The following is a 27,361-nucleotide window of genomic DNA, read 5'->3' as shown; positions in this document are numbered from 1 at the left end:
TTTTTGGCCTTTGAGTAGTTTGTTAATTTGTACCCCTAGGTATAATTTTGATTATTTTCTAATTAATTTCTCTCCTTAGTTCTTTATATAAAATTGCTGGTGAAGGCAGCAGGCCAGGCAGCATCTATTGGAAGAGGTACAGTTGACGTTTTGGCCCAAGACCCTTCGTCAGGACTAACTGAAAGAAGAGATAGTAAGAGATTTGAAAGTGAGAGGGGGAGGGGGAGATCTGAAATGATAGGAGAAGACAGGAGAGGGAGAGATGAAGCTAAGAGCTGGAAAGTTGATTGGCAAAAGGGATATGAAAGGATCATGGCACGGCAGACCTGGGGAGAAAGAAAGGGGGAGGGGGGAATCCCAGAGGACGGGCAAGGAGTATGATGAGAGGGACAGAGGAAGAAAGAGAGAGAAAAAAATATATAATATAAATAAATAAATAACGGATGAGGTACGAAGGGGAGGTTGGGCATTAACGGAAGTTGGAGAAGTCGATGTTCATGCCATCAGGTTGGAGGCTACCCAGACGGAATATAAGGTGTTGTTCCTCCGACCTGAGTGTGGCTTCATCTTGACAGTAGAGGATAGACATATCAGAATGGGAATGGGACGTGGAATTAACATGTGTGGCCACTGGGATATTACCATCTACAGTCTTTTGTGTCTCCATAAATTTCAAGACGTTCTTTTATAGAAAAAAAAGAGCTTTTTCAATTATTGCAAGCGAAACTTATGCGTAAAGAGAGTTTAGAAAGTTAAAAGCGGAAGATGGGCCGATTCGAATCTCCCTCCACTGCAGCCATTGGCAGAGCGTTTCCTTAGTGAAGCGTGGCGTGCGCTCGAACCCCTCGTGGGTCGCGGGTCAGTGGGAGCGCGGACGCGCCCTTCGCGTGGCGCACGCGCAGTCGGGGCGATGGTGAGGAGCGCGTCCCCGTTCTGCACATGCGCGGTGGCGGTTGCGGACCGGTTGAGGGAGGGAGGTGGGTGTCTCCAACGGCCGCGGCGGTGCCGCCTGTCAGTGCGAACGCGAGCTCGCCGGGGCGACCGGAGCAGGGGTGGGCGGCCGGCCGGCCGAGCGAGCGAGCGAGCGAGCACACAAAGGACGGCCACCGCCGGTGTCGGCTGAGCCACCATGACTCGCATTTTATGACACAGTCGACTGGACTTTCGCGGGCTCAGCCTGCCATTTTATTTTGTTTTTTAAAATAAACTCCCATTCATTGGAGTATCACATTCATAGGCCGCGTCCTTAGGAAGGCGGTCATTGAGGTGAATTAATGCGTCGATTCTGCTGAGCAACGGAGGGGAGAAGAGAAAAATATACTGGATAATTATTTGGTAATTGGAGGATAATCATTCTTATCTGTTTGGCGATGGTGGATGTGGATTTCGCTGGCTGCGGTGCATCTGGCGATGGTAGCGGTCGCAACAGCCGGAAGATGCTGGAGCTGCCCGACTCTGACTGTGCTGAGGTTGTACCGCTGGAGCTGTACGATTCCTCCAGGGCTAAAATAGCCGCTAATCTGGCCTGGATCTTTTCCAAAGCATACGGAATAGGTAACTCGAAATTTGCGCTTTTTTTTGCTGATGTAAATATTTTTGGGGAGGGGTGCGCTCAAATAATTTTGTCCGATCCGAATTATGGTTGCAAGTATTCATCACCCACGAATGATTTATTTATGTGTGTGTGGGGGGGGGGGTGGAAAAAGCAAGTTCGTGGGCTGCCAAGGTACGAATAATTAACATATTTGCTGATGTCTTTGTTCAAATTTGCCCCACGATGCTTAAATAAATTGTAATGTAATTTTGGACAAAAAATGAAGTGCACTGTAAATAGTTCTTTGCAAAGAAGTAGGAGATGTGAATGGATCTTTTTTCAGATTTATTGCGATAGTAACATTTGGGGATCAGTTTCGGGGCTAGTGGTGTCCATAAGAACAGTGGTTAGGTTTTTGACTGAAGAGAAACTTCTCATTTTTGAGTTCCTGAAGCATGTATTTTTAACAATGTCTATTTAGTGGAGTTCTGTTTCTGATTTCATCTTGAAATGATTTTTTTTTACAATATGACTTTGAATTCGTAAGTAAGAAAATAAAGCGGTTACCAAAACCACTTTCCGTGCGTCCTTTGATTTGGACAGGAGGAATGTATGAAAAATGTGAAATATTTAGATGCTGTGAGGCACTAGCCTGTAGGGAAAGTATAACTATTGTGGTGACAACTGGTCTGGTTTTCTCATTGGAGAACATGCATCTTAACCCTTGCAGAGATTTTTATTTTTATGAAGCGGAGAAATGAGGGTAGAAGTCCTCATGATTATGGATTTACAAGTTTTACACTATAGTAAATTGCATAAGATTTGAATAATAAAAACGGATGCCCTGTTTACATTCCACCTGTCGTTATCTAACTCAAAACAATGCAGTGCCGTGTAAAAGTCTAAGGCATATATACTGTGTAAAAGTATTGGGCAGTACCATAGAATTTTATGTATTGTATTGCACTGCTTCCACAAAGGAAAAAAAGACAAATTTCATGATGTGTGTGATGAGTTTGATTTTGATATGGGTCTCTATTGTGGACTCAGAGTGGGAAGAGGGCAGGGAGAGGGGAATCATGTTTGGGAAAAGGAGAAGGGAGAGGGAAATACCAGAGAAACGTTCTGTAGTGATCAATAAGTCAATTGTTTGGAATCAAATGACCTTGCCTGGGTGTGTCTGCACCTGCGCCAACCCCTGCCCCTGGCACTCCTTCTGTCACCTGTCCCACACTCCTGCCATGGTGCTCTGACATAATTTGCTCCCACCAGATTTACAAACTCACTCTCTGCTTTCAAAGTCTGAGTTAGTCCTGACGAAGGGTCTCGGCCTGAAACGTCGACTGCACCTCTTCCTAGAGATGCTGCCTGGCCTGCTGCGTTCACCAGCAACTTTTATGTGTGTTGCTTGAATTTCCAGCATCTGCAGAATTCCTTTTCCCTGCTTTCAAATACAGCACTGCAAAAGTCATAGGCACCAAGCTACATAATAGATATCTAAGACTTGGTACTGTATATCCATCTGTTCATTTTTCTTTCGCACTTATTCACCTTCTCAATTTCATTAAATGCATCAATGCAATTCTCAAAGCTATGGCTATTTATGTAATACATTTAACATTAAAAGACTTCCTAAAATTTGATATTGAGCCAAGTGCAGCATTAGTTGGACAGCAAGGTTGGTTTTAATGAGTGTCTTCTGGGAAAGAAAAGAGATACATCAGCATTGATCTTTGACACAAGGATAGGAGTTCCTGAGCCTTGGTCTAGGGCTGCTGAAGGAGTTCTGAACGTTAGTGGGATGATCAAAATTGGAAGTGACCAAGAGGCTAGAAATGGAAGTCGCAGAGATCTGAGAGTTGCACTATTGGAATAAGTTTACAGAAGGTGAGGTATGGTCTTGGAGCAATTTGAAAACCCTGTATTTTAATCAAGTTTTTACTTTAGTGTGAAGGGTGAATGTGTTTGATATGAATTAAGGTAAAACATTAACAGGTTTAAATCAAATAATTAGCAATTTTTCATGGTCTTTCTTCTCTTTAGGTTAAGTATCTTTTGATTTCTGTTGATTTATTGGTGTTAATATTGATTTTGGGCTTTAAACTACATCTACCCTATTGGAGCCCTTCAAATTCAAAATATAAAGATATTGTCCCACTTCTAATGGATTTGGTTCAGATTGTTTAGTCTGTGATAGTCTAGATACATTGCTTCTGGTATAACATGCAAATATATTTTTGCACCTTCCCTAATGTGTCTAGTAGTTTTATACAAACAGGTTTTGATAGCATAGAGTCTGAGCTATTAATCAGAGAGTCAATTGATCTAGGGACCTGAATTTTAAGCCTTTCACTTAACTGAATAAATGAAGGATTCTTGTAGTAACCTTGTCATTTGTTGTCATTTAGGGAAGGATATTTGCTGTCTTTGCCCTGACTGAACACTGTGTGATCACGTTGATCTGCTGAGTTCCTCCAGCATTTTGTGTGTTACTGTGTTATTTCAGATCTACAGCATTGGGGATGACTTTTTAAAAATGGTCTCAGCAGATAGTTGATAAAAAAAATAATTAATTACCTTAGGGTAATTACCACTGATGTCCACATCTCATGAAAGTTTTTTTAAAGAAATTGCATGGTAACTATGGGTATGATCTAATCATTTTTATGTTTCAAATTGAATTTAACCTCGACGTTTGACTTCTGTTTCTCTTTAAATTAGCTTCATTGCCTTCATTTCCTGGCAGTTTTATGGCCTTATTAATTGATGGTGATGCTTTTCCATTCTTTATTTGTTCTGAGCTACCATTCACCTCATGAGGTCTGTGGCACCTCATGGAACAATCTAATTCCCTCAGTAATTTTCACCATGATCTGGGGACAATTAAAGTGACTGATTAACCTACCGACCTACACCTCCTTTGTGGGAGCATATTGGAGCACCAGGAGGAAGCACATCTGATCACGAGGAGAATGGTGTATTGGGGCCCAAGATGCTGCTTGTGTTCCTCTAGATTACTCATGTTCCTTCCCAATGAGAATATACCTCCTTATTTTTGTCAAAGTCTACTACTCCAAATTGAAATTCATTTTCCAGTTTAATAATATCTTGCATTTTATCATAGTGTTCCTTGGCCCAATGTCTAGTAATGAAATTTAGCTCCATTGTTTTCCATATCTCTTTAATACTGCAGCAGTTATTTTTGAATTCATGCTCGTTTAACACTACATACAACTCTTGGCATTATGAATAATTACCTTTAACCCAAAACTTTTGTAACAAGCTTGCTGTACATTCTGGTGTATATCCCTGATTCTATCTGCTATAACTGTAATCATGACTCTACTGTCAAGCTTATCAAAAGACCTTTTGAAACTTCTGACATGCAAACATATGAAAGTAATGAAAAGGTATTCCACAGAACTGAATTTGTAGACTGACATTAGGAAAAATAAAATCATTGAACAACTTTGATAGGATCCAATCGGATGGATATCCTTCAGGGATGAAATCTGACAGAGTTTGACTATGTTACCATATTCTCATACTCTTGACTCTGTACGCCTCAAGAGTAATCTTGTAGTAATTATTAGGATGGTGTCATATACATCTGATTAAAATATCTCCTACTATTAGCTCCCTAGATCACTTAAAAAAACATGGAGTCATTTTACCCAGTGCAAAGTCCACTCATTTCTAATGCTGGGTATTATTTTGTTGCAATGTTCTTTGGAGAATAGAATGACATTTTGGAGAATACTTGGTGCTGATTGCCTTTGAAAGATTTGTGAAACAAACTTGGTACATGTGACTTAGATCTTAAGTTTAGCTCTAAAACACTGATTAGTTCTGGTCACTGTGTAAAATGTGCATCAAAAAGGGATTATGGTATAAATATGTTAGATTATGCTTTTAAACTTCTGTCTTTTTATTGCAATCAAATTTTAAATATTAAAACTCAGTGTTTGGGTTATGAATCAGAGTTACCAATTATAATTTAAGATGGGTGGAAAATGGAATTTAACAAAACCAATGTCACTGATTATGCTTGTCTTTTACTCTTTAATAATGACCTTGCATCATAACTGAGAGACCAGTGATTGATTATGCAACAATTAATACTGCAACTTCAAGTTTAATTGTGTAACGGACATGAAAGATAGTAGCAGCACTGGAGAGCTGCCCAGTTTTGTGTAGGCATGCCCTGCATTATGAAGGTTGAGGGGGGAGGGTGTGGTGGGGTTATATTCCTTTAAAGTGGTCCACATCATGAATTTCTGTAATGCAAAGCTGCATTATCAGCGCATGCATCAAGACCAGAAGTAGGAACATGAAATAAATGAATATGGCTGGAGAAATGATGCAGGAGGGAAATTTTCAGATATCTGAGACTTAGAAACAGTATCTGGGTCAGATGGACCCCATAATAGTTAGATGGTTTACACCAGACCAGAGCGGTATGATTGAGGAGGCACTTCTTAAGATGTTTGAGGATGAATTTGATGGGGTGGGAGGTGATGTTAGCTGAGGAATGGAAACCCAAGATGGAGTGTGCAGAGAGGGAAACTGAGCTGGAAGTGAAAGTTGGAAGTGTAAAAAGAGTAAGTATTGTGAACAAAAGCAAGTAGCAAATGGGTTCACAGTACCAAATGTTTAAAGGTGCTATATCTGAATGCAAACTGCATTCACATTAAGGTAGATTAATGACACAGAAGAGATGAAGCACAGTTAAGTAAAGTCATTAATATAGTAGTACAAAGTATCTATTTCTGAGAAAGTAACTATAACATGGCAATAATTTGCATTAACTTTGAAAGTAATGTATTTGAAACTATGTGGTTCATTTACATAGACATTATGGTCAAGAAAGCACATCAGAGCCACTACTACTTCAAAGGGCAAGAAAAATTAGCATATCCCCTTTGATTCTCACCAATTTTTATTGACGTACATAGAAACCATCCTGTCCGTATACATCACAGCTCGATGTGACACTACTTTGCCCAAGACTGCTGGAAATTGCAGAGTTCTGGACATAGTTGAGTTCATCAAGCAAACCAGCTTCCCTTATCGACCATCTATACATCTTAACTGCCTCGGAAAAACATCTAATGTAGTCAAAGACCCCACTTACCCCAAAGAGACATTCTCTTTAACTCCCTCCCAAAAAAATCGGGCAGAAGATTCAAAAGCTTGAAAACATACCACCAGGTTCAAACACCCCCTAACTCCCAGCAACTATGCTGATGTTATAAGACTATTGAACTGACCTCTTTTACGGTAAAGATGAACTCTTGACCTCACAATTTACCTTGTCATAGCCCTTGCACCTATTTCTCTGCATGTACTCTACTTTCTCTGTAACTATACCACTATATTCTGCCTTCTGTTGCTTTTCCCTTGTGCTACCTCAATGTGCTTGTTTTTTGAAATGATTTGTAGGCAAAACAATGTTTTTCACTGATTCTTGGCACATGTAACAATAATAATTACCTACAGCATTTTTACATTTAAGGCACAAAGGTGCAACAGGAAAAATGGTTCGGTGTGGGTAACAGTGGATATTGTGATGTGGATGTAAAGTGGCTTCAGGAGGATATAAACAAGCTGAATAAGGGAGCATGGATAAGAACATAGACCACACAATTAAGTGTACCATTAGTGCTATAATTACTCCAACTTTGTGCTTGAGTGCAGGCAGGTAACAGGGTCAATCCACTTTTTAATGACTGGGTCTCATTAATATTTGTGATCCTCATTCACGTTCACAAGGCCTTGAACGACGTAAGTAAAAATGTGGATGACATATAGTGCTTGTGGCTCCAGTTTAATTTCAAAGAACACTTTTCATCTCTTGAGAAGTTCCCTGGAATGATTTTTCTCTTGTGTCTTGCCTCTCTCTGCCCATGTCTTAGAATGTCCCCAGGGGATATGTCAAGCCCATCATCAGTAGAAACCTTGTATTTGCAGTGATGCCGTTAATATATTTTCCATCTTAAATGTTTTCATACTATTGGAAGAAATGGATCACAGACAATCTGTATAATTTATACGAAGTTCATACTGGCTATAAAAGGAACGGGTTGGTGTGTTTCCATTTTTGTTCTTTTGTAACTGGTAGGTTGCTACACTCCAAACATATTACAGATTAAGCACCCTTTATCCAAAATGCTTGGGGCTTGAAGTATTTCAGATTTAGGATTCGGGAATATATAATGATATAGCTTGGGGTTGCCATCATTTCCAACTCTAAATTTTTGTGCTACCAGTAAGCATTCTTTGTCTTACACGTGTTCATCACACATATGTACTGATATCTGTTTTTCATGTTAGATTTTCATCAGCAATGACCTTGGCAAACTCATCAACGAATTGCTGCGTAATGATCAGCAGGCGTGCTATCACCACAAATCTTTAAAAATTTCACGCCATACCTTTTCTTAACTTTCTGCAACCAGCCTTCTGATTATTCACAATTCCCTTCAATTTTCAGTTTGTTGTGCTAGATGCTTGCTTGTTTCATGATCAGCATGTTAAGCGGCATATGTTCACTCCGATGCTGACTAATGTACTCTTTAAATACATGATCTAGGTCTTAATTTTTCTCTTTATGCAGTGTTTTTCTATTTTTCATGAATTTCTGTTTATTACAGCTCACTTCTCAGAACTGTGTGGTGCGCAGAGACCTCTGCATCATGGGGACCTAGTATCTTGAGGAATTTTCCATTTGTGACATCATGTCAATGCTCAAAAAAAATTGTATTTTGGAGTTTTTCAAATTTCGGATAAGGGCTACTCAACCTGTATTACTATCAGTCTAAGTTTAAACACCAAATCATCATTAATCTGATGAAATATATTGTATGCAAGATTTCTGTTCCAGTTATACAACACTGCCTTTAATGACCGTAACATAAAACGGGTCAAAATTTTTATCGTCTGTTCCTCGAGAAAGACTGCACATTGATAGTATTTAGGATACTGCATATTTATAAGATTACACCTTATTCTTCTGCTCTCTAGTGGACAAGGTCTCCATACTGTTCAGTCTACTCCATGACTAAGTCCCTTGTTAAATGAATGACAGATCTCCTTTGCACTCTTTCCAGCTTAATGTCACATTTCCTACTGAGGGGGTGACCAAAAGTGAACGTAATATTCTGACATCTTATACAGCGGTGACATAACATCCCAGTTTTATAGGTGCCTTGACTGATGAAGGCCAGCGTGCCAAAAACTTGATTCGGCCATATTTCCTTACGATCTGAGGCCTTTCTGCTCTTTATATTTCTGCTAGTTCTCAGAGCATTGTCATCAATCCTATTCTACCACTAAGTTTCCTGAAAGTATGCTTTCTATCATGCCAATCATTTCCCCCCCGAATCTCTTGACTTTCACCTAAGCTATGGGCAATATTCAGTAGCTGACCAAATAAGACATCATTTAGATGTGGGAGGTAATCTAAGCAGTTGGGCAATCCCACATTCACGGGTAGAATGTGCAATCTCTGCATAGACAGCACTGGATCCAACTGGGCCACTAGAACTCAGAGCCAACAGAACTGCCTAATGTGCCGCTTTGCCAGCTATATAATGTAAAAATTCAGAAACTATTTCTGGTGTGCCATGTAATATCCAGTATTATGCATAATCTTTCAACGATTTTGTTTTAAGTTCCACTGGTATACACTGAAGGATTGTACCAAAAGAGAAAGTGTATCAATCAGAAATTATCCACCCCAACTGATAGCCATCTCACTAAGTGGACCTGCATTCCCAAGCTAATGCTTCTGCAAATATGTTGTTGATTTCTATTCTATGCATCTGACTGAAGGTATATGTTGTTCTAATCCTTCCCTTTTCAGTACTGCACAGCAAACATAAAATCTAGAAAACCTGAGATAGTTCTGCCATGGGGGGGCGGGGGGGAAGGAAGATACATTACAATATTTTAATACCTTACATTACAAAGGGATTGCATGCCAATAAAGCTTCGATTATATATTATCTATTATATTATAGATAATTATATAATGCCAAGATATTTGTTACCAAAATATGGGGCAATGATTTGCAGTGGAAGAGAGGGAAGATAGCTCTAGAATCAGTTCTTTAAAATTACTTTTCATAATATGGAATATTATAATTTAAGAATGTGACCTTTAAATGTCACAGTTTCTGCCTCAGTCATTCAAAGAGAAAGTTAGTTCCTAACAAGTGGCATCTATTTGGGTGAAATCTTGTCTTCATTTTCTGTCTGCTTTCTTCATGTACTTTAAATCTACATCAGGTGATTATTGATATTCTATTGAAGAGAGTTGTTTTTTCCAATCTGCAAGCTTCTGATTCCTCATTGTTTTATGCAACTCAATTGAATGGTGCCTTTATTTCAAAGAAAACAACCACATTTTATCTAGCATTTTCCCATAACTAAAATTCTCTAGTCTTAATAACATTTGTGTATATCTCTACTCTCTCTAGTTTGAAGTGAAATTCCTGTGATAGGAAAGATGAACAATACAGTCTCACCATGGATATAACTTCCTGTGTGTTGAGAAGTGTATTTTTTATTTTGATTTACTTAATAGCTCCAACCTTTAAACTTAATCATTAAATTTGTAATTTAACTTTAAATTAAATGTGTAAATTAAGACTTAAGTAAAAATTAATTTGTCTATTGACTTAATTATAGCATAATGCCATTTTTAGCATCAATGTCTTTATTCAAAGCCTCTGCTAACAACTACTCATGCATTGTTTTTGGAAAAGGCAATCAGCAGAGGGAAATGGGCATTTAAGAAATAAATTTTATAAACTTAACATTCTAGAAACAGAATTAAATTGATTACACCCTCACATCTACTCTTCCATTCAATAAAATTCATTTTTTGTGATAGGCATCATTATAAGGACAGCTTGTATTGTCCATCTATGACTCACTTTGAGAAGATGACGTTGAGGCCACCATCTTGAACAGCTTACCGCTGAATTGCTTCTGGTAAATTATTTGCGCAATACTATTGGGGAAGGAGTTCCAGGAGTTACTAGGTGACAGTAAAGGAATAGCAATATGTTTCCCAGCTGGTGTGATGTGTTTCTCGGAGGGAAATGTGCAGATGGTAGTATTTTAAGCCTTTTTCCTTTTTTGGTAGATGTTCCAGGTTTGGCAAGTATTGTTGGAGTAGACTGGCCAATTAACTACACTGCATGTTATAGATGGTACATACTGCAACCACATAGCAATATTTTAGGGTGGTGGATGAAGTATAAATCACATGGGCAGCTTTATCCTGCATAGTATTAAACTTTTTGAAAGTTGCTGAAGCTGTACTGATCCAGGTAAATGGAGAGTATTCCCTCAAACTCCTGATCTGTGGCTTGTACGTGGAAGAAAATCTTTGGGGTGTTGTGAGATGAGCCACTTACTTTTGACCTGCAGTACTTATGTGGGAGGTATAGTTTTGGTCTTTTGGTCAGTGGTTACTCTCAGTTGGTTGAAGATGGGAAAGTGAATGTAGTGCTGTTGAATTTTAAGGAGTTGTGCTAATCTAACAATGATGTCCAGATCTCAAATATCAATTTAAGAAAAAGTAACATGATTATTTTTGAATGGCACATGTTAGACTATCCCTTATTGGAGATAATTACTGCTCACCCCTTTTGTAACAGGTTTCTAAATAGTCTATGTCTGAATGTTGTCTTCTGTGTTTTGGCGTGGACTGCTTCATCTACTGAGAATTTATTTGTTCATGAAAGTGACTAGTGCAGTCATCAGTGAACATTCACTCTTCAGACCTTTGAGAGGCAGGTTATTTGTAGAGTTGCTAAAGACAGTTGCTTTCAGAGCACTGCTCTGAGAAGCATTTGCAGTGACATACTGGGGGAGGGATGACTACTGACGGTGACAACATCTTGCTTTGTGCAAGATGTGACACCAACCATTGGAGCATCATCTTCTGAATGACAATTGAATTGTGTTCGACCCGGGCTTTTTGCTGCTGCACTCTACCAAAATGCTGATAATGTTTCATGAATGACAAATTCTTATTGTTGGTACTCTTTTCTCGCCTCAGAATTCAGTTTTGGTCTGTTTGGACTAAGGCTAGGATGGAGTCTGGAGCTGAGTGGTGCTGATGAACAATAAACTTGGCATTTGGTGAGCACTGTGATGTCTTGTTTCTACCTTCCTCTCTTCAATGATTAAAACTAGGTTGACTGGGTAGTAATAAGCTGAATTGGATATATTCTGCTTTTTGTGAACAGCATATCTATAATTTTCGGTATTGTCAAGTAGATGCTGGTGTTTAAATATACTAAAACAGTATGGCTAGATGTCTTCGTAACTCTGGGCACTGTTCTTCAGAATGAGAGCTGGATGTTTTCTGGTCCCTTAGGCTTTGTATCTAGTTGTCAGTTGTTTCTTAATGTCACATGGAGTGAACTGCATTGACTACTGATTACTTTGTTGGATCCTCGGAGTTATCTAAGTTGGATCATCCACTTGCCATATCTGGCTTAACGTGCTTACAAATACTTCATCCTTGTCTTTGCACTCATTTACTGGTCTACATGATTATAAATGATGGGAATATTCCTGGAGCAACCATTTGTTGGCTGTTTAATTGAGTACCATTATTCATGACTAGAGGCAGGTCTGCAAAGTTCTGATTTGATCCTTTGGTTATGACCGTGTAGGTTTCCTCTGGGTGCTCTGATTTCCTCCCGCAGTCCAAAGATGTACTGATTAGTAGGTTAATGGTCCTGTAATTAGTTTAGGGTTAAATTGGAGATTGCTGGGCAGTGCAGCTCTAAGGGCCGGAAGGGCCTATTTTGCACTGTATCTTTGAATAAACAAATATTTTCAGGTCATAATTTATTATCAGAATCAATGACTCGAGTATGGGAATGTAGTGGTTAGTGCAGTGCTATTTCAGCTTGGGTCATCGGAGTTGAATTCTAGTGTCCTCTGTACGTCCTTCCTGTGAAATGTGCGGGTTTTCTCCAGGTGTTCTGGTTCTCTTCCACAGTCCAAAGAAGTGCAGGGTAAGTGAATTGGTCAGTGTAAATTGTCCCCTGATTACGTTTGGGTTAAATCAGGCTGTCAGGGGTTGCTGGAGCAGCGCAACTGTAAGGGCCTATTCTGGGTATATCTCTAAATAAAATAAAAGCAAAGATACATCAATAACTAAAAATGGGACTGTTTGGTGATGGAGAGAAAGGGTTAATAAAGTAGATGCTATAACAGGTGTGGCTCTAAATTAATATTACTGATAATTCTGTTCAATTTTTAGGATGTGCCATTAGTACTTGCCATATATTAGCATATAGGGTTTTACTGAGAGAACTTGGCCAATTAAACAGAAATTAGAATATTGAAACAGATTACATCATTCAATTTGAAAAACAGGATTTCTACAAAGATGACCAATATTGGGCTGAAAATCACCTTTCAGACACGTGCAAAGCAATGTAGACAGTCCACTGTTCTATTAATGACCTCTGTTTATCTGCAAGGAACACCTACACTCCACAAAATACCATTCCGTGTAGGCACATTTTAAGAAATACAAATGGGACATGTATCCCATTGCGGCTTAATGCATTGCATAAAGCTAAAAACAGCAGTTTTATAGAACTATTATTTAGTTTGCTTTTATAATTGACATTCACAGGACTTGTAGTTGCAGTTTTTATACTGACAGTTATTTTCAGAGCATTTTCACTCTCAGTAAAACCCTAGATACTAATAAATGACAAGTATTAATGGCACATCCCAAAAACATGCATTGAATAAAAGCTGATGTGTAATGTGCCATAACAATATTTAATAATACAAGTCTTGAAAGGTAAATTCCTGATTAAATTCTCAAAAAATAATGACTGTTATGCAAACAAATTAATCTGTAATAGTGCTTAATTATATTTAAATGCTTGTGTTCACATATAAATGTCTTCCAAAATTAGTTTCCCATCTCCTGGTGTTATCAGAGCACTGGTAACATCTTTCCAAATGAATTTTAATGATACTCAGTCTATCTTTATTATCCCTTTCCCTCCGTCAGCAACCTGTCTGGTTTTTAGTCATCGAGTTATCTTTGCTTGACTCACTGATGATGAATTATGATCCCTTGTTGATTTTTAACAGCTGAAACAATGTCTGGTTGCTTTAAGTTCAATTATTATTGTCAAGCCATTCAGTCTGTTCTGAAGAAACAGGGACCAATTTAAAAAAAAAATTTGCCTTGTGCCAAGTTGTATCCTTTTGAATCTGTGTTGAACAAACAATATTGATTTAATATTCTAACCATAAGCTAGAGCTCTAACATAGTGATCCCACCTAGTTTTGTTAAGACCACTAATTGCATAGTAAATTCTATATATATCGCCAAACATAGATTATATTATAGCTTTTTCTTCATTCTCATCAATGTTAACATTAAAAACCTGCAATTTTTATGCACCAGTATATAAAATACTCAGCATGCTGACCAAGAGCTGCATCACAAGGACTAAATATTTTTTAAGGAAGAAGAAAGGCAGAAATTCATGTTCATTTAAGGTGATGCTTTAACTGCCTGGAGAACTTCACAGACCTGCTCATTTTTCCATTCTCCAGAAATCCTTAAGCTTTCTCATTACCTAGTTTACCATCATACAGCATATTACTTGTATTTAATTGCATTCCATCTGTCAACTTTTTTATTGCAATGTCACCCTAATCCTCAGAAGCACTTCTCCTCCTTTTCCAGCTTTTTTTGCCGATTTTCAGTAGGTGCTACTGCTTCTTACCTCACAGGCACACCAATGGTATGCATAATGAATAGGATCAGTCTCAGAAAGAATCTGATAGAATGCTATATATTAAATGCTTCTGAGAAAATACCACTTAATTTCATCTGATATATATTTCAATCCAATTTACTGTCTTTCTGGTTCTCTTTCCCCTTGGTCAACATTTTTAAAAAAATTGTCCATCGTGTAATTGACAAAAATGTATGCATGCACGAAATGTGAAATAAAACAGAAAAACAGATAGGTACTCTTGGGTCAGCCAGCACCTGTGGAAAGAGAAAGAGTTTATCATCATCATCTCCCACTTTAATTTATACATGCAATCAAACGAGAATGGTGATAATACCCATGTTTTCTTTATGGAGAAAGAAAAACTTAATAGTGCAGGTGGTTAATCTTATAGCAGAGCTGGTCTCCCAATCTACTGGATATTTCCAGCGTTCTCTTCCCTAACTTTTCTCATTTGGTCAGACAACTCCATAAACATTGGGGATCAACTGGCCAATTCTGGCATCATGTATCAGAGAGATCATCTTTATCTATCCATCCCTCCTCCCATCCTTTTTGGAGCTTAAAACTAATTTGTGTTATTCACTTTATAAATGTTGTGTCAATGTTCTTGCATTTGTACTGTGGTGTGTAAGATAAATAAAACCGCAGAAAGCCTACAATTAAAGTGATGCAGTGAATAATAGCAATTATTTCTTGTTTACTGTTTTAGTGGTGAATCAAAATTACTTGTGACTTGAAATGCTAGTTTGAAAATGACCTAAAATAAAAGCATAGCCTTATATGGTGTGTCTATTTCCATAAAAGATTCAGTTTACTATGTAATCACATTAGATCCAAAATAGAATAAATTGTATCTTTGCGTACCACCTCATTTGGACACTTCCAGTATAAATTGGAATGTTTTGAAGCTGTGAGGAAAACTGACCAGTTGTTCAATTTATCTTGATAGTTCAGTAATAAGAATGTAGATGTATAGAACACGTGACGAACTGCTAGGATTTATTCAGTAGCACCATTTTAGCCTTTAATGTCATTATAAATACACATTTAAAGCAACTTAATAAGCAAAATACCTGTATCTGAAAGTTTAGGCAAAGTAGGACTGTTATAAAATGTCTGATTAAAATAATTTACTTTAATTTCCCATTTGTTTGCTTCCATTTGACGTTCAAAATACCAAGTTGCAAGTGTTTCTTTTTGAGAGAGGTTACATAGACCAGTCTATACATTTGAAATCAGGTCAAAAGCTTTAAGTTCCTCGGGGTCAATATCACAAATGACCTGACTTGGTCCAACCAAGCAGAGTCCACTGCCAAGAAGGCCCACCAGCGCCTTTACTTCCTGAGAAAGCTAAAGAAATTTGGCCTGTCCCCTGAAACCCTCACTAATTTTTATAGCTGCACCGTAGAAAGCATTCTTCTAGGGTGCATCACAACTTGGTATGGAAGTTGTCCTGTCCAAGACCGGAAGAAGCTGCAGAAGATCGTGAACATAGCCCAGCACATCACACAAACCAATCTTCCATCCTTGGACTCACTTTACATCGCACGCTGTCGGAGCAGTGCTGCCAGGATAATCATGATCACGACCCACCCAGCCAACACACTTTTTGTCCCGCTTCCCTCCGGGAGAAGGCTCAGGAGCTTGAAGACTCGTACGGCCAGATTTGGGAACAGCTTCTTTCCAACTGTGATAAGACTGCTGAACGGATCCTGACCCAGATCTGGGCTGTACCCTCCAAATATCCGGACCTCCCTCTCCTTTTTTTTTTGCACTACCTTACTTTCCCTTTTCTATTTTCTTTCCCTTTTCTATTTTCTATTTATGTTTTATAATTTAAATTTTTATTATATTTACTGTCGATTTGTACTCCAGGGAGCACGAAGTGCAGAATCAAATATTGATGTGATGATTGTACGCTCTAGTATCAATTGTTTGATGACAATAAGGTAATAATAATTTGCCAAGTTCTGTAATATAAGAAAGAGAAAATAAATCCAAATCCATTAGTAGTAATGTGATCACTTGAGTTGAGTAAGATGTTCTCCTAATGGGTTGTCTGTTGGTTGGTTCTTGGGTGACTGTAGAGGCCGATCTGGGATCCATATTCTGGTGCAGTGTGGACACAGTACTTGGTAGCTGTGGTTAGAGATTGGATGGTTTGGTTGGCCATTTTCTCTTTTTACAGCTGCCGCTTGTTCTCTGTGGCACAGTGGAGGTTGCTCTCATGTAGTGCAGCTCCCTCTCAAACAGCTATCCTCCAAATGCATCTGTTGAGTGCAATATCTCCCCAATTTTTAGATGTAATGTTGAATTTTTTAAGGATTTTGATGTCTTTGAAGCATTTCCTTTACCCGGCAGAGCTCACTGACCTTCAATTGGGAGTAAAGAATCTGTTTGGAGAAATGTGAGTTGGGCATTCAAATAACATGACCTATCCATTGGAGTTGGTGTTGCTTTGTTGTAGTGGAAATGTTCATGTTGGCCTCCTCCAGCTTGCTGGTGTTAGTGAATCTGTCCTTTAAGCTGATCTTCAAAATCTTTCATAAGGTTCTTCAGTGATATTGTTCCAGAGCTTTCAGATGCCTACTGTAAGTGGTCCATGAGTCAGCTGCATAAGGTAATGCAGGAAGGATGATTGCCCTATAGACCAAAAGTTTTGCTTGCACATGTAGGTTGCAATATTCAAAGACTCTTTTCCTAAATCTTAGGCTCCAGTAGCACTACTCAGACAGTGGTTGATGTATAAGCTGTCTGTTTTTGAGGAGAGAATGATGCCAAGGTAGGGAAAGCAGTCTACATTTTCAAGGACAATATCTTTAACTTCTATGGAAGGGCTGGATTAATGGCTGGTTGGGCGATGGCTGCCAAAGTACCTGTCCTTAATATATTCAAAATGACTCAGGGCTCTATATGCCTTGGCAAAGGCATTCAGGATACATTGGAGGTCGTCTTTAGAGTGTGCTGTGATGGCATTGTCATCCACATACTGAAGCTCCCATGGTATGGTGGTGCTGACTTTGTACTTGGCCTTGAACCTGTTGATGTTGAAAAGCCTAGTGTTCATTCTATACACAGGTGGGATTCCCTGTGGCAGGTCTTGGCCAATGAGGTGAAGGATAGCCACAATAAGAATGGCAAATAGAGTGGGTGCAATGATGCAGCCCTGTTTGACTCCTGTCTTGACAGTGAAGGGTTCTGATTCAGCGCCACTATTGCTGAGTACTGTGGCTGACATGCCATCATGCAGTAGCCTCGGTATTTGTAAGAACTTGTCAAGACAGTCATGTCTTGATAGTATACACCAGGGAGCTTAGTGGTCTACTGTATCAGATGCCTTTGTCAAAGCTATGAAAACCAAGTACAAAGGTTGCCTTTGTTCATGTTATTTTTCCTGTAATTGGTGTGCTGTGAAAATCATAGCTGCGATACCTCTGGTTGGGTGAAAACCACACTGTGATTCAGGGAGTACTATTTCAGATAGTGGAAGGAGTCCATTGACAAGGATGCAAGCACATTGTCTGTTGTTGACAGGAGGAAGACGCCTCTGCAATTGTCACAAACTGTCTTGCCTCCCTTTTTGAATATGGTCACTATTAGAGCATCCCGAGCTCAGAGGGCATTTGTTCCTTCAGGAGTAAAGAATGTATGTAGTGCAGGAGTGCTGGTCCACCTTCCTTAAAGATCTGTGCTGGGATCCTGTTAGAGCTAGTGGTTTTGTTCCTTTTCAGGCTCCTGATGGCTCAATGGACATTCTTCATACTGGGAAGTACTCCCTTATTTTCTCTCAAGGTCTCTGGAGGATTTGTTTAGTAACCTCTGTTTCAGCAGCATGTTTATGAATGTCTTGAAAGTGTCCTGTCCATGATCGTTGATAACCTTCCGATCCTTTAGTAAGTTCTTCCTATCCTTTGAGTGCAGTGGTGGCATTGAAGAAGGTTCTAGTGTCACCAGAGTCTTCCAGTCTTTGGATTAACAATGCTTTCTCAGTCCACCAAGAATGCTTTAGCTCCCTCACCCTGTACAGGACACTTGCCTTTGTTCTGGAGTAAGCTTCTCTTTTGGCCTTGTCTTTTCTTGGAGGTAAGTTGTTCCATCTCCATATCACTATCATCAAGCCAATCCTGATGTTTTCTGGACTTGTACCCAAGATGTTTTTGCAGGTATTGAGAGTGGTGGATTTAAGCAGGCCCCAATGTTCTTCAATATCGTCTGGATGTTCTTGTTGGAGGTTTCCCCAAATGAAGCTTGAAGGTTCTGTGCTGTTGAGTGGCAGTGTCAAGCAGGCTCTTAAAGTTTAGTCTTTGCTTGGTCGGCTTGTGAACCTTCCTATTTTTCATGAGCCTGATGAACCCATCATACTCGTGAACTCATTACAACTCCATGTGAAAGAGGTTTCCTGAATTTATTTTATAATTTTGCATGCAATATCCCATTATTATGTTTATTATCTTCCTTCTATATTATGTATTGCATTGAACTGCTGCTGTGAAGTTAACAGATTTTATGACACATGCTGGTGATAATAAACCTGATTCTGATATCATGGAAATAAATCCAAAATTGTGGGTCTCACCTCAGTCATGCTGTTGTTGGACTCTTTCTCAAACCTCTGTTCTATTCTGCTAGAAATATTATTGCTTACCTATGATCCAGGATTAAAAATGCACAACATCCTGGAGACATGATAATGTTTATGGTATATCTGAAACTGCAGATATGATGCACAGCTTGTAGAGCTACTGCTGTACAATGCTAGAGACCAGGGTTCAAAGCTGATTTGTCTGTGTGGAGTCTACATATTCTCTTTGGTAACTATTGAGATTTCCCAGTAGTGGTTCAGTTTCCTCCGTCCAGAAGACGTAAAGTTTGGTGGGTTAATTGACCTCTGTAAATTACTCTTGGTGTGTAGGTGATTGGAAGAATCTGGGAGGACTTGATGAGAGTATGTGGATAATACAAAAATGGAATTAATGTAGGTTTAGCTCAAATAGCAGTTAGTTGGTGGTTGGCATAGAGTTGGAAGGCTGGAGGGCTCTCTGATTCTGCATTATGAGAGGCATGTTAAATTGAGACTGCATGATTACCGCATTCAGAAAGAACGTAGGAGAAGTTAAGTGATGAAATAAGTGATGCTCTCCATTAGTGAAATCTTTTGATCACTAAAAATTGAAAGCAATCTTCTAAAAATTAATTCCTATCAATTCAAAACTAATAGTTGCAATTGGCATTAGCTGACATTTAAGATACCTTCCACCAATAGATCAGGGGATCTTTGTGTACAAAATTCTTCAGCCCCTTAAGTACCATAATTTTTTCATAATAGCCCCTGCAAATTTTGAACTAGAAACAGTTTATCATTTAATAACATTTACTCACCATGCTCTGATATTTCCTCAACCATTCCTCTTCATTTATACAGTCTTAACACTTTGCTTCAACTACTTTTTGTTCTTGATGGGGCAGCAATTACAGGTTTCCCCCGCCATTCGAAGGTAGAGCGTTCCTATGAAATGGTTCGTAAACCAGAATGTCGTAAAGCGAAGAAGCAATTACCATTAATTTATATGGGAAAAATTTGTGAGCGTTCGCAGACCCAAAAATAACCTACCAAGTCATGCCAAATAACACACAAAACCTAAAATAACAGTAACATATAGTAAAAGCAGGAATGATATGATAAATACACAGCCTATATAAAGTAGAAATACTTCTCTACAATGATTGCCTGCACTGTTCTCCGTAGCGAAAATCTCACGCAAGCGCTCTCGGCAGAAACATGGCGCAAGCGCTCTCGGCAGAAACACGGCGCAAGCGCTCTCGGCAGAAACACGGCGCAAGCGCTGTTGGCAAAAACACGGCGCAAGCGCTGTTGGCAGAAACACGGCGCAGGCGCGGTTGGCACAAACACGGCGCAAGCACTCTCGGCAGAACACTGTCTCCAGTAACCTTTAAGCTATGAAGCTGCCAAATCATACCAAATAACACGTAAAAATACACAGCCGATATAAAGTAGAAATAATGTATGTACAGTGTAGTATCACTTACGGGAATCAGGAAGACAGCGCCGAGCACACTGATGGTGTGTTAGGCTGTTGTCGGAGGTTGGGGTGGTGCAGTGGCCCCCGCCCTCTGGGCCGCCGACCGATACCGATCCGCGAAGCATGCAGTGGTAGCTGGGAGGCATCCAGCACATCTTTAAGAAAAAAAGCCAAAATAAACAAGCTAATTAATTAGGTGCTGCCCGGCACGTAAATGTCGGCCCAGGTCAGAGGCTGGGTGCGTCCCGGCTACCGCTGCATTCTTCGCGGATCAGTATCTGTCTGTGACCCGGAGGTTGGGGTGGTGGGACACTGCGGTGTCATCTCATCGTCGATCAGGGAGGCAGGTCATCTTCTTCTATGTCTGCCTGCCTCGATGTCGAAGGTCGAGGTTCATCGTCTGCTGTGGCTGATGTGGAAGGCTTGCTTGACTGCTTAGCCTCGCGCATTTTTAGATCATACAGTTCTTTGGAAGGACTCCAACCATCTTGCAAATATGCCCTAAACCTACGTACCCTTTCAAAATTAAAGTTGTACTTTATCATTGCAGCGAAAATCTCACGCAGTTGCTTCATGTTCAGTTCTTGGACGACTTCACTTTTGGTCCGTTCGCTACTGCATTCGGTTTCGATTGTTATCCATTCCTCTCCCAATTGCATCAGCTCTTCATCTATCAGTTCTTGGTCATGGGATGCCAAAACCTCTTCAACATCATCTTCATCAGCTTCCACAAGCCAAATTCACTTTGTTGTTACTTCGTTCACCACGATCAAAACAGTTAATTATATCTAGTCTTACGCTAAGTGTAACACCCTTACGAGCTCTTTTAGGCTTTTCCGATACCTTAGAACTCATCTTGCTAACGGGTGCTCACAGGCACGTGTTTAAGCAATGCCGGTTAGAATGCCGTTCCGAATCCAGGGGAGGAGTGGCTGCTCGGGGCGCGCCCTGCTTTTTTTTCACGCGCTGCCTTTTTTCGTAACAGTGAAAACACCTTCTTAGCGAAAACAGGTAACTAATGTGGGTCTTTCGTAACAGTGAGGTTTCGTAAAGCGAACGTTCGAAAAGTGGGGGACACCTGTATTGACTGTCCCCAAGGTCATGTTTAAGGCTCTGGTTGTATGTTGGCAAAACCAGATTAGCTGATTACCTGCTTGTGGAGCATTAATGATTTACATGGGTCTTTGGGACTAAAATGCAGTTTTTAAGACATTTTTTTGGTTACTAGTTACCAAAATCAGTTTGGGACTTACCTCAATCAGCTTTTAGTAATTCAGAAATAGTAATTGTTAGTTAGTTTCTGATATATCGAATAGCATTGCCACATCTTCTCTACCTGCTGCTCACAGGCTACTCTAATTCATACAAGATTAATTTTCAATGCCAGTTTTTTTTATATAGCAGCACCACCACAGGTATTACATGTGACCACCTCAGAACTGTAGGTGTGGTTGAAACAGATATAGTACAGCACAGTAGTATAGTGGTTAGCACAATGCTTTACAATGCTTTATAGTACAGGTAACCGGAGTTAAATTCTCAACACTGCCTTGTAAGGAGTTTGTACGTTCTCCCCGTGACCGTGTGGTTTTCCTCCGGGTGCAGTTTCCTCCCACTTTTCAAAGATGCAAGGGTTGTTAGGTTAATTGTAAATTGTCCCACAGTTAGGCTAAGGCTAAATCAGGGGATTGCTGGGCCGGGAGAACCTACTCCGTGCTGTATTTCAACAAATAAATAAATACATAGATTAAAGGAAGTATTTTTGGAATGACTTTGATTTCTGCTTATTTGCCTTTCCAAAGAGAATGCAAATTTGCTGCAGACAAATGTCTAGTGGTGATGATTTGGGCCACATGAAAGTAGGAACAGATAGCCAGATCTGCTATCTTTTTCTACCCATTTTCATAAATTTAATGCCAAAAATCTTATCGTGCACTAAAACTAATTTCTAGAGAGAAATTAAATGGGATTCTCTAGTAAATACAACTGTTGGTTTGTAGAATTACAAAAGAATTAGTACATACCTCTCTAGTTGCCTTGTTTTATTTTATAAAATGCATTAGAGGTTTGTTTAATTTAAAGATTATAAAGTAAAAAATTTGTCTCTGGTCATTGTGTGAAATAATGTGAATATATGTAGACATTCCTTGGAGGTCTTGCTTTTTTGTCTATTTTGTGCTTTATCTTATTGTGAATTTTTTTTTGTTCAGAAGAACATTTTGATTAATACAACAGGATGATGAATATATTTCGTTAAGGTTGACTTGAAACACTTAGAAATCATGTAATTGCAATGGCCTTACATTTGAGCAGCTTCAGTGCCTTTCAAGCCAGACCTGATTTATCTCTGAGCTTCAAAAATTGAGAGGAATAAAATCAGCTTGAGAGTGTGAAAGGTTGTTGAAAAAAGGAAGATGGTGTTAGTTTTAGTGAGGCATCAAAGGAACAGCATCAGTGGATGATGAGATTTAAGTTTTTTTGTATGAATGTTTGTAATGTAAGGTTTATAAAGCATGCTGGTGTTTAATGAACTCCTGCCTGAGATGTATTGGACGTCAGAGTTAGAAAAACCAAAATAGTAAAGGTGAATGCAATAATGTAGGCAGACCAAGTCATAAAGAACTTGAAAATTTCAAATTAAGTTTCTTTTAATTCGAGGGATAAACCTGTTATAAACCATGATTAGATTACTGTTAGGATTCTTATTTATTTTCTGTAAGTAGTCTTTGTATAAGATTCGTAATCCTCATGTAAACAAGGCATTTTGTTTGCGGAATGAGTAGGGCTGATATGAATACTTCCAAAATGTTATTGAATCAGTTGAAATTATTTTTCCAATTCTGGTGAAGTGGTAATTCTGTTTTTCCTATTCATTAAATTTGGTCTTATCTCAGCATTTTCTGTTTTCTTGTTAAATTTCCAGCGGACTGTTACTGTTTGAATGGTACCCTTATTAATTGTCTACAATTTTTGTCACAAATACTTCCTTGAGCAATGTGATTCTTTGAATATTTCAACTCTTCCTGTATCTCTTAATCAATGTTCTGCCCTTTCATTCTTCAAGAACCATACTTTAAATCTACCAGGAACATGCATATAATGTACTTGTTCTGTCCCAGGCTGATTGTGTCCTTACAATATTATACCTTACTTCCACGTTCTGTCACAGTGATTCTCTTTCAGCACATTCTTTGCAATTAGCATTATTTTTGACAATTTGACATTATATTTTCCTCCTTAATTTTTCAGTATTTTAGTACCGTTAATGTATACTATATTTGCTTTCATGATCTTTACAGCATTATATCTTCTTTTTAAAAAACCCGTTGATGTTCCTTTTTCGCTCAAACATTGTAATAAAAATGTAACACACAAAACAAACCAACTCCAATTGCGCAACAGTTTTGCCATCCTACTGCTAAAAATCTGAGAAATTTTAGCATTTGCATTGCAACTACCAGCTGCCAAGTCAGCAAAATCTGAAAAGTCTTTGTTCAGAACACCTACTCCCCAAGAGCAAATGCTCCCATGCAGATGAATGTAATTTGGCAACCTTGACATATTCCTGGTTTCATAATCGTGGCCGAGGTGGGTGCGTACTAGGTGGTGGAGGACCTGTCTTTCTTGGCGGCATTCCATTGGTGCTCCTTGGCCAGGAGGCATTCCATTGGTGCTCCTTGGCCAGGAGGCATTCCATAGGTACTCCTTGGCTAGAAGGCATTCCCATAGGTGGTTTTATAGGCAGCCTCATACCAGGTGGTGGGTCCATCATAACTTGTGGGGGTGCTCCTCGGCCCATTGATGGTGGGCCTCCATGTCCTGGTGCATATTGGTGAGTTGCTGCCGTGATACTGGATGTAACCGCAGCTACTGCAACTGTTCCATGTGCTTGGGGTGTCACACTTGCTGGGGAGGACTTCCTACTCCTCAGACAGTCCCTGCCAATCCAGCTGGAACCTGTGACACTGTTGCTGCAGCAGGGACACCACAACCAATACCAGGACCTCTGCACCAGCAAAAGGCACATGAGCATTTCTAGTGTCTTGGAGGAGGTCCTTCCACTGTCAAGGAAACCACTGTTTCACCACGTAGCAACATTAGTCCAAGAACCTAGTTTCCCTTCTGCTTAGGTTGCTTGGTGTTCTTTGGCTTGATCTTCTTGAACTCATCACACTTAATGTGCCTGTCCTGAAGGATGCACCTCATTCTGTAGTCAATATGCTGAAGCATCTTGCTGCTCTCTTTACTCACCATCATGGTTGCAGGCGGGATGGGCACAACCCAAGTGATTGCAGAGCAAGAGCAGGGGAGCAAAACGTTACTGTGAAACACAGCATCAGAGCACTTTAAACAAACTTAAATCAAAGTTCAAATTAAATTTATTATGAAAGTACATATGCAACTCTGAGATTCATTTTCATTACATGCAACCACAGTAAATACAAGAAGCACAGGTGAGATTATAAACCACAGGTGAGTGGAGTACTGTGAGCAGTTTTGGGTCCTTTATCTTAGAAAAGAAGTGCTGAAACTGGAGAGATTTGAAAGGAGGTTCACAAAAATAATTCCAGGATTGAATGGTTTATCACATGAAGAGCATTTGATGGCTCTGGGCCTGTACTTTCTAGAATTCAGAAGAATGATGGATGTCCTCATTGAAACCTATTGAATGGTGAAAGGCCTTGAAAAAGTGGATGTGGAGAGGATGTTTCCTATGATGGGAGAATCTAAGACCAGAGGTCACAGCCTTTTAAAACAGAGATGAGGAGGAATTTCTTTAGCCAGAGAGTGGTGAATCTATGGAATTCTTTGTCACAGGCAGCTGTGGAGGTCAAGTTTTTGTGTATATTTAAGGCAGAGGTTGATAGTTTGATTGGTCAGGGCATGATGGAAAGAAAGCAGGAGATTGGGGCTGATGAAATGGCAGAGCAGACTTAATGGACCAAATGGCCTAACTCTGCTCCTATATCTTGTGGTCTAAAATGCTAGAGAGCGCCAGCTGTTTGACCTTCTGAGTTCCTCCAGCATTTTGTGCGTTATTAATTTTGGTAATTTATTTGCAGTGCCCTGCAAAAATCTTGGAAGCTAAGGCAATATAAAACAGTCAAACAAATTTTAGAAATGCAACTTTTATAAACAATCAAATATAAAGTAGATGCGAGAAATATGGAATGAAATAGAAAATCCTGGAAGCACCTATTAGGTTAGGCAGTTTCTATGGGAAGAAAAACAGTTGATGCTTGAGTTCTAAAGTATATTTTGAACTAAATTGAATAAGATTGGAAAAATTTGGACTTTTGTATCTGTAACTGCTTTATGGACCCAGGTCCCAGTCTGGATTTTAAAGGGCAAAATGTACATTCTTTAAGTGCAAGTCAAGATGGATGTTGTTTGCAGATCAATAAATAAGACCATAAGGCATAGGAGCAGAATTAATCCATTCGACTTATTGCGTCTGCTCCACCATTCCATCATGGCTGATTTTATTACTCCAACCCCATTCTCCTTCCTTCTTGCTGTAACCTTAGAGTATATTTAAAGCAGAGGTTGAAAAGTTCTTGATTTGTCAGGGCATCAATGATATGGCCTCCACTGCTGTCTGTGGCAATGAATTCCATGGATTCACTACCTTCCTGCTAAACAAATTCTCATTTCTGTTCTAAGTGGACGCCTCTCTATTCTGAGACTGTGTCCCTGGTCCTAGACTTGTCCACAATAGGAAGCACCCTGTCCTCATCTATTCTATCAAGGTCTTTCAATATTTGATAGATTTCAATGAGATCCCTCTTCTTTCTTTTAAACTCCAGTGAGTTCAGGCCCAGCACCATCAAATGTTTCTCATATGTTCATGCTTTCATTCCTAGAATTATTCTTGGGAGCCTCCTTTGGATCCTCTCTATTGCCAGCACATCCATTGCCTAAAACTGCTCACAATACTCCAAATGTGGCCTGACCAATGCCGTATGAAGTCTCAGCATTACATCCTTGCTCTTATATACTAGTCCTCCCAGAAAGAATAGATTTTCCTTCCTTACCACCAAGACAACCTGCAAGTTAATCTTTAGGGAATCCTACACAAGGACTCCCAACTCTCTTTGCACTTCTGATTTTTGAATTTTCTCACTGTTTAGAAAATAGGCTGCACCTTTATTCCTTCTACTAAAGTACATGACCATACACTTCCCAACACTATATTCAATCTGTCACTGCCCATTCTTCCAATCTGTCTTGCCTCCTGCGGACTTGCTGCTTTCTCAACGCTACCAGTTCCACCATCTATCTTTGTATTGTTTGCAAACTTGACTGCAAAGCAGTCAATTGACATATAATGTGAGAGGAAGCAGTCCCAACACCGACCCCTGCGGAACGGTGCAAGTTTCTGTACATTGTGCAATTGTGTAACTGTACTGATATGTTAGATATGTTGACATTGAAATTATTCTGTTCACAACATTGCACCTTAGTTACTGTTTCTATTTCTCTTTCTAACTGCACAGGCAAACAGACCTTGAATCAGTTAATTGTTTTATGTTTTACGTTAAGAATGCAACTAAGGTTTCGCCCGAACTCTTTCCCAATTTACATACCAAAGCCTGGTTTATTAACAGCTTACTAGCTTGTTCTGTACATCTATAACTAATCCAAATCTCTCCTTACATATCTATTTTCATATTAAGTTCTCAAGACTATTTTGAAAATTGTTAGGTTCTGTTACTCCAATGTAAAAGCTTCAAAGTTCTCCTCCACTGTTGTCTTGTATATTGAATCACAGGTTTATGCTTTCTGATCTATGTCAGTTTTGATACTGTCCAGAATTTCCAATCCACATTTGCCCTGGTGTCTAATCTTATTTAAGAGTTTTAACTGTTTTATTACATGAAAACTGTTAGTTAAATTAATATTTCAAAAATAATGTGATTATGTGTCACCTGGAAGAGATTTCTTTGGGTCTATTAAGTTCAGTAATGAGTTAAAAATGCATA

At 39.2% G+C, this 27,361-nt stretch overlaps 1 protein-coding gene and 1 pseudogene across 2 annotated transcripts in view; one reads left to right on the top strand and one right to left on the bottom strand.

Moving 5' to 3' along the window:
• The first annotated feature begins 972 nt into the window (after nucleotides 1-972).
• camsap1b (calmodulin regulated spectrin-associated protein 1b) overlaps nucleotides 973-27,361 on the top strand; it is a 103,614-nt gene continuing 77,225 nt past the window's right edge. For both annotated transcript variants that reach the window (XM_072240271.1, XM_072240270.1), the window contains exon 1: nucleotides 973-1,554. In XM_072240271.1, coding sequence (XP_072096372.1) covers nucleotides 1,371-1,554 — 184 coding nt within the window. In that variant the 5' untranslated portion in view covers nucleotides 973-1,370. The remainder of the gene's footprint in view (nucleotides 1,555-27,361) is intronic.
• LOC140186185 (small nuclear ribonucleoprotein-associated protein B' pseudogene) lies at nucleotides 23,950-24,632 on the bottom strand (annotated as a pseudogene).

The sequence above is a fragment of the Mobula birostris genome, chromosome 22 (genome assembly GCF_030028105.1).
Source record: "Mobula birostris isolate sMobBir1 chromosome 22, sMobBir1.hap1, whole genome shotgun sequence".
Classification (NCBI taxonomy): domain Eukaryota; kingdom Metazoa; phylum Chordata; class Chondrichthyes; order Myliobatiformes; family Myliobatidae; genus Mobula; species Mobula birostris.
Note: the sequence above shows the minus strand (reverse complement) of the source record. Positions and strands in the feature narration are given on the sequence as shown.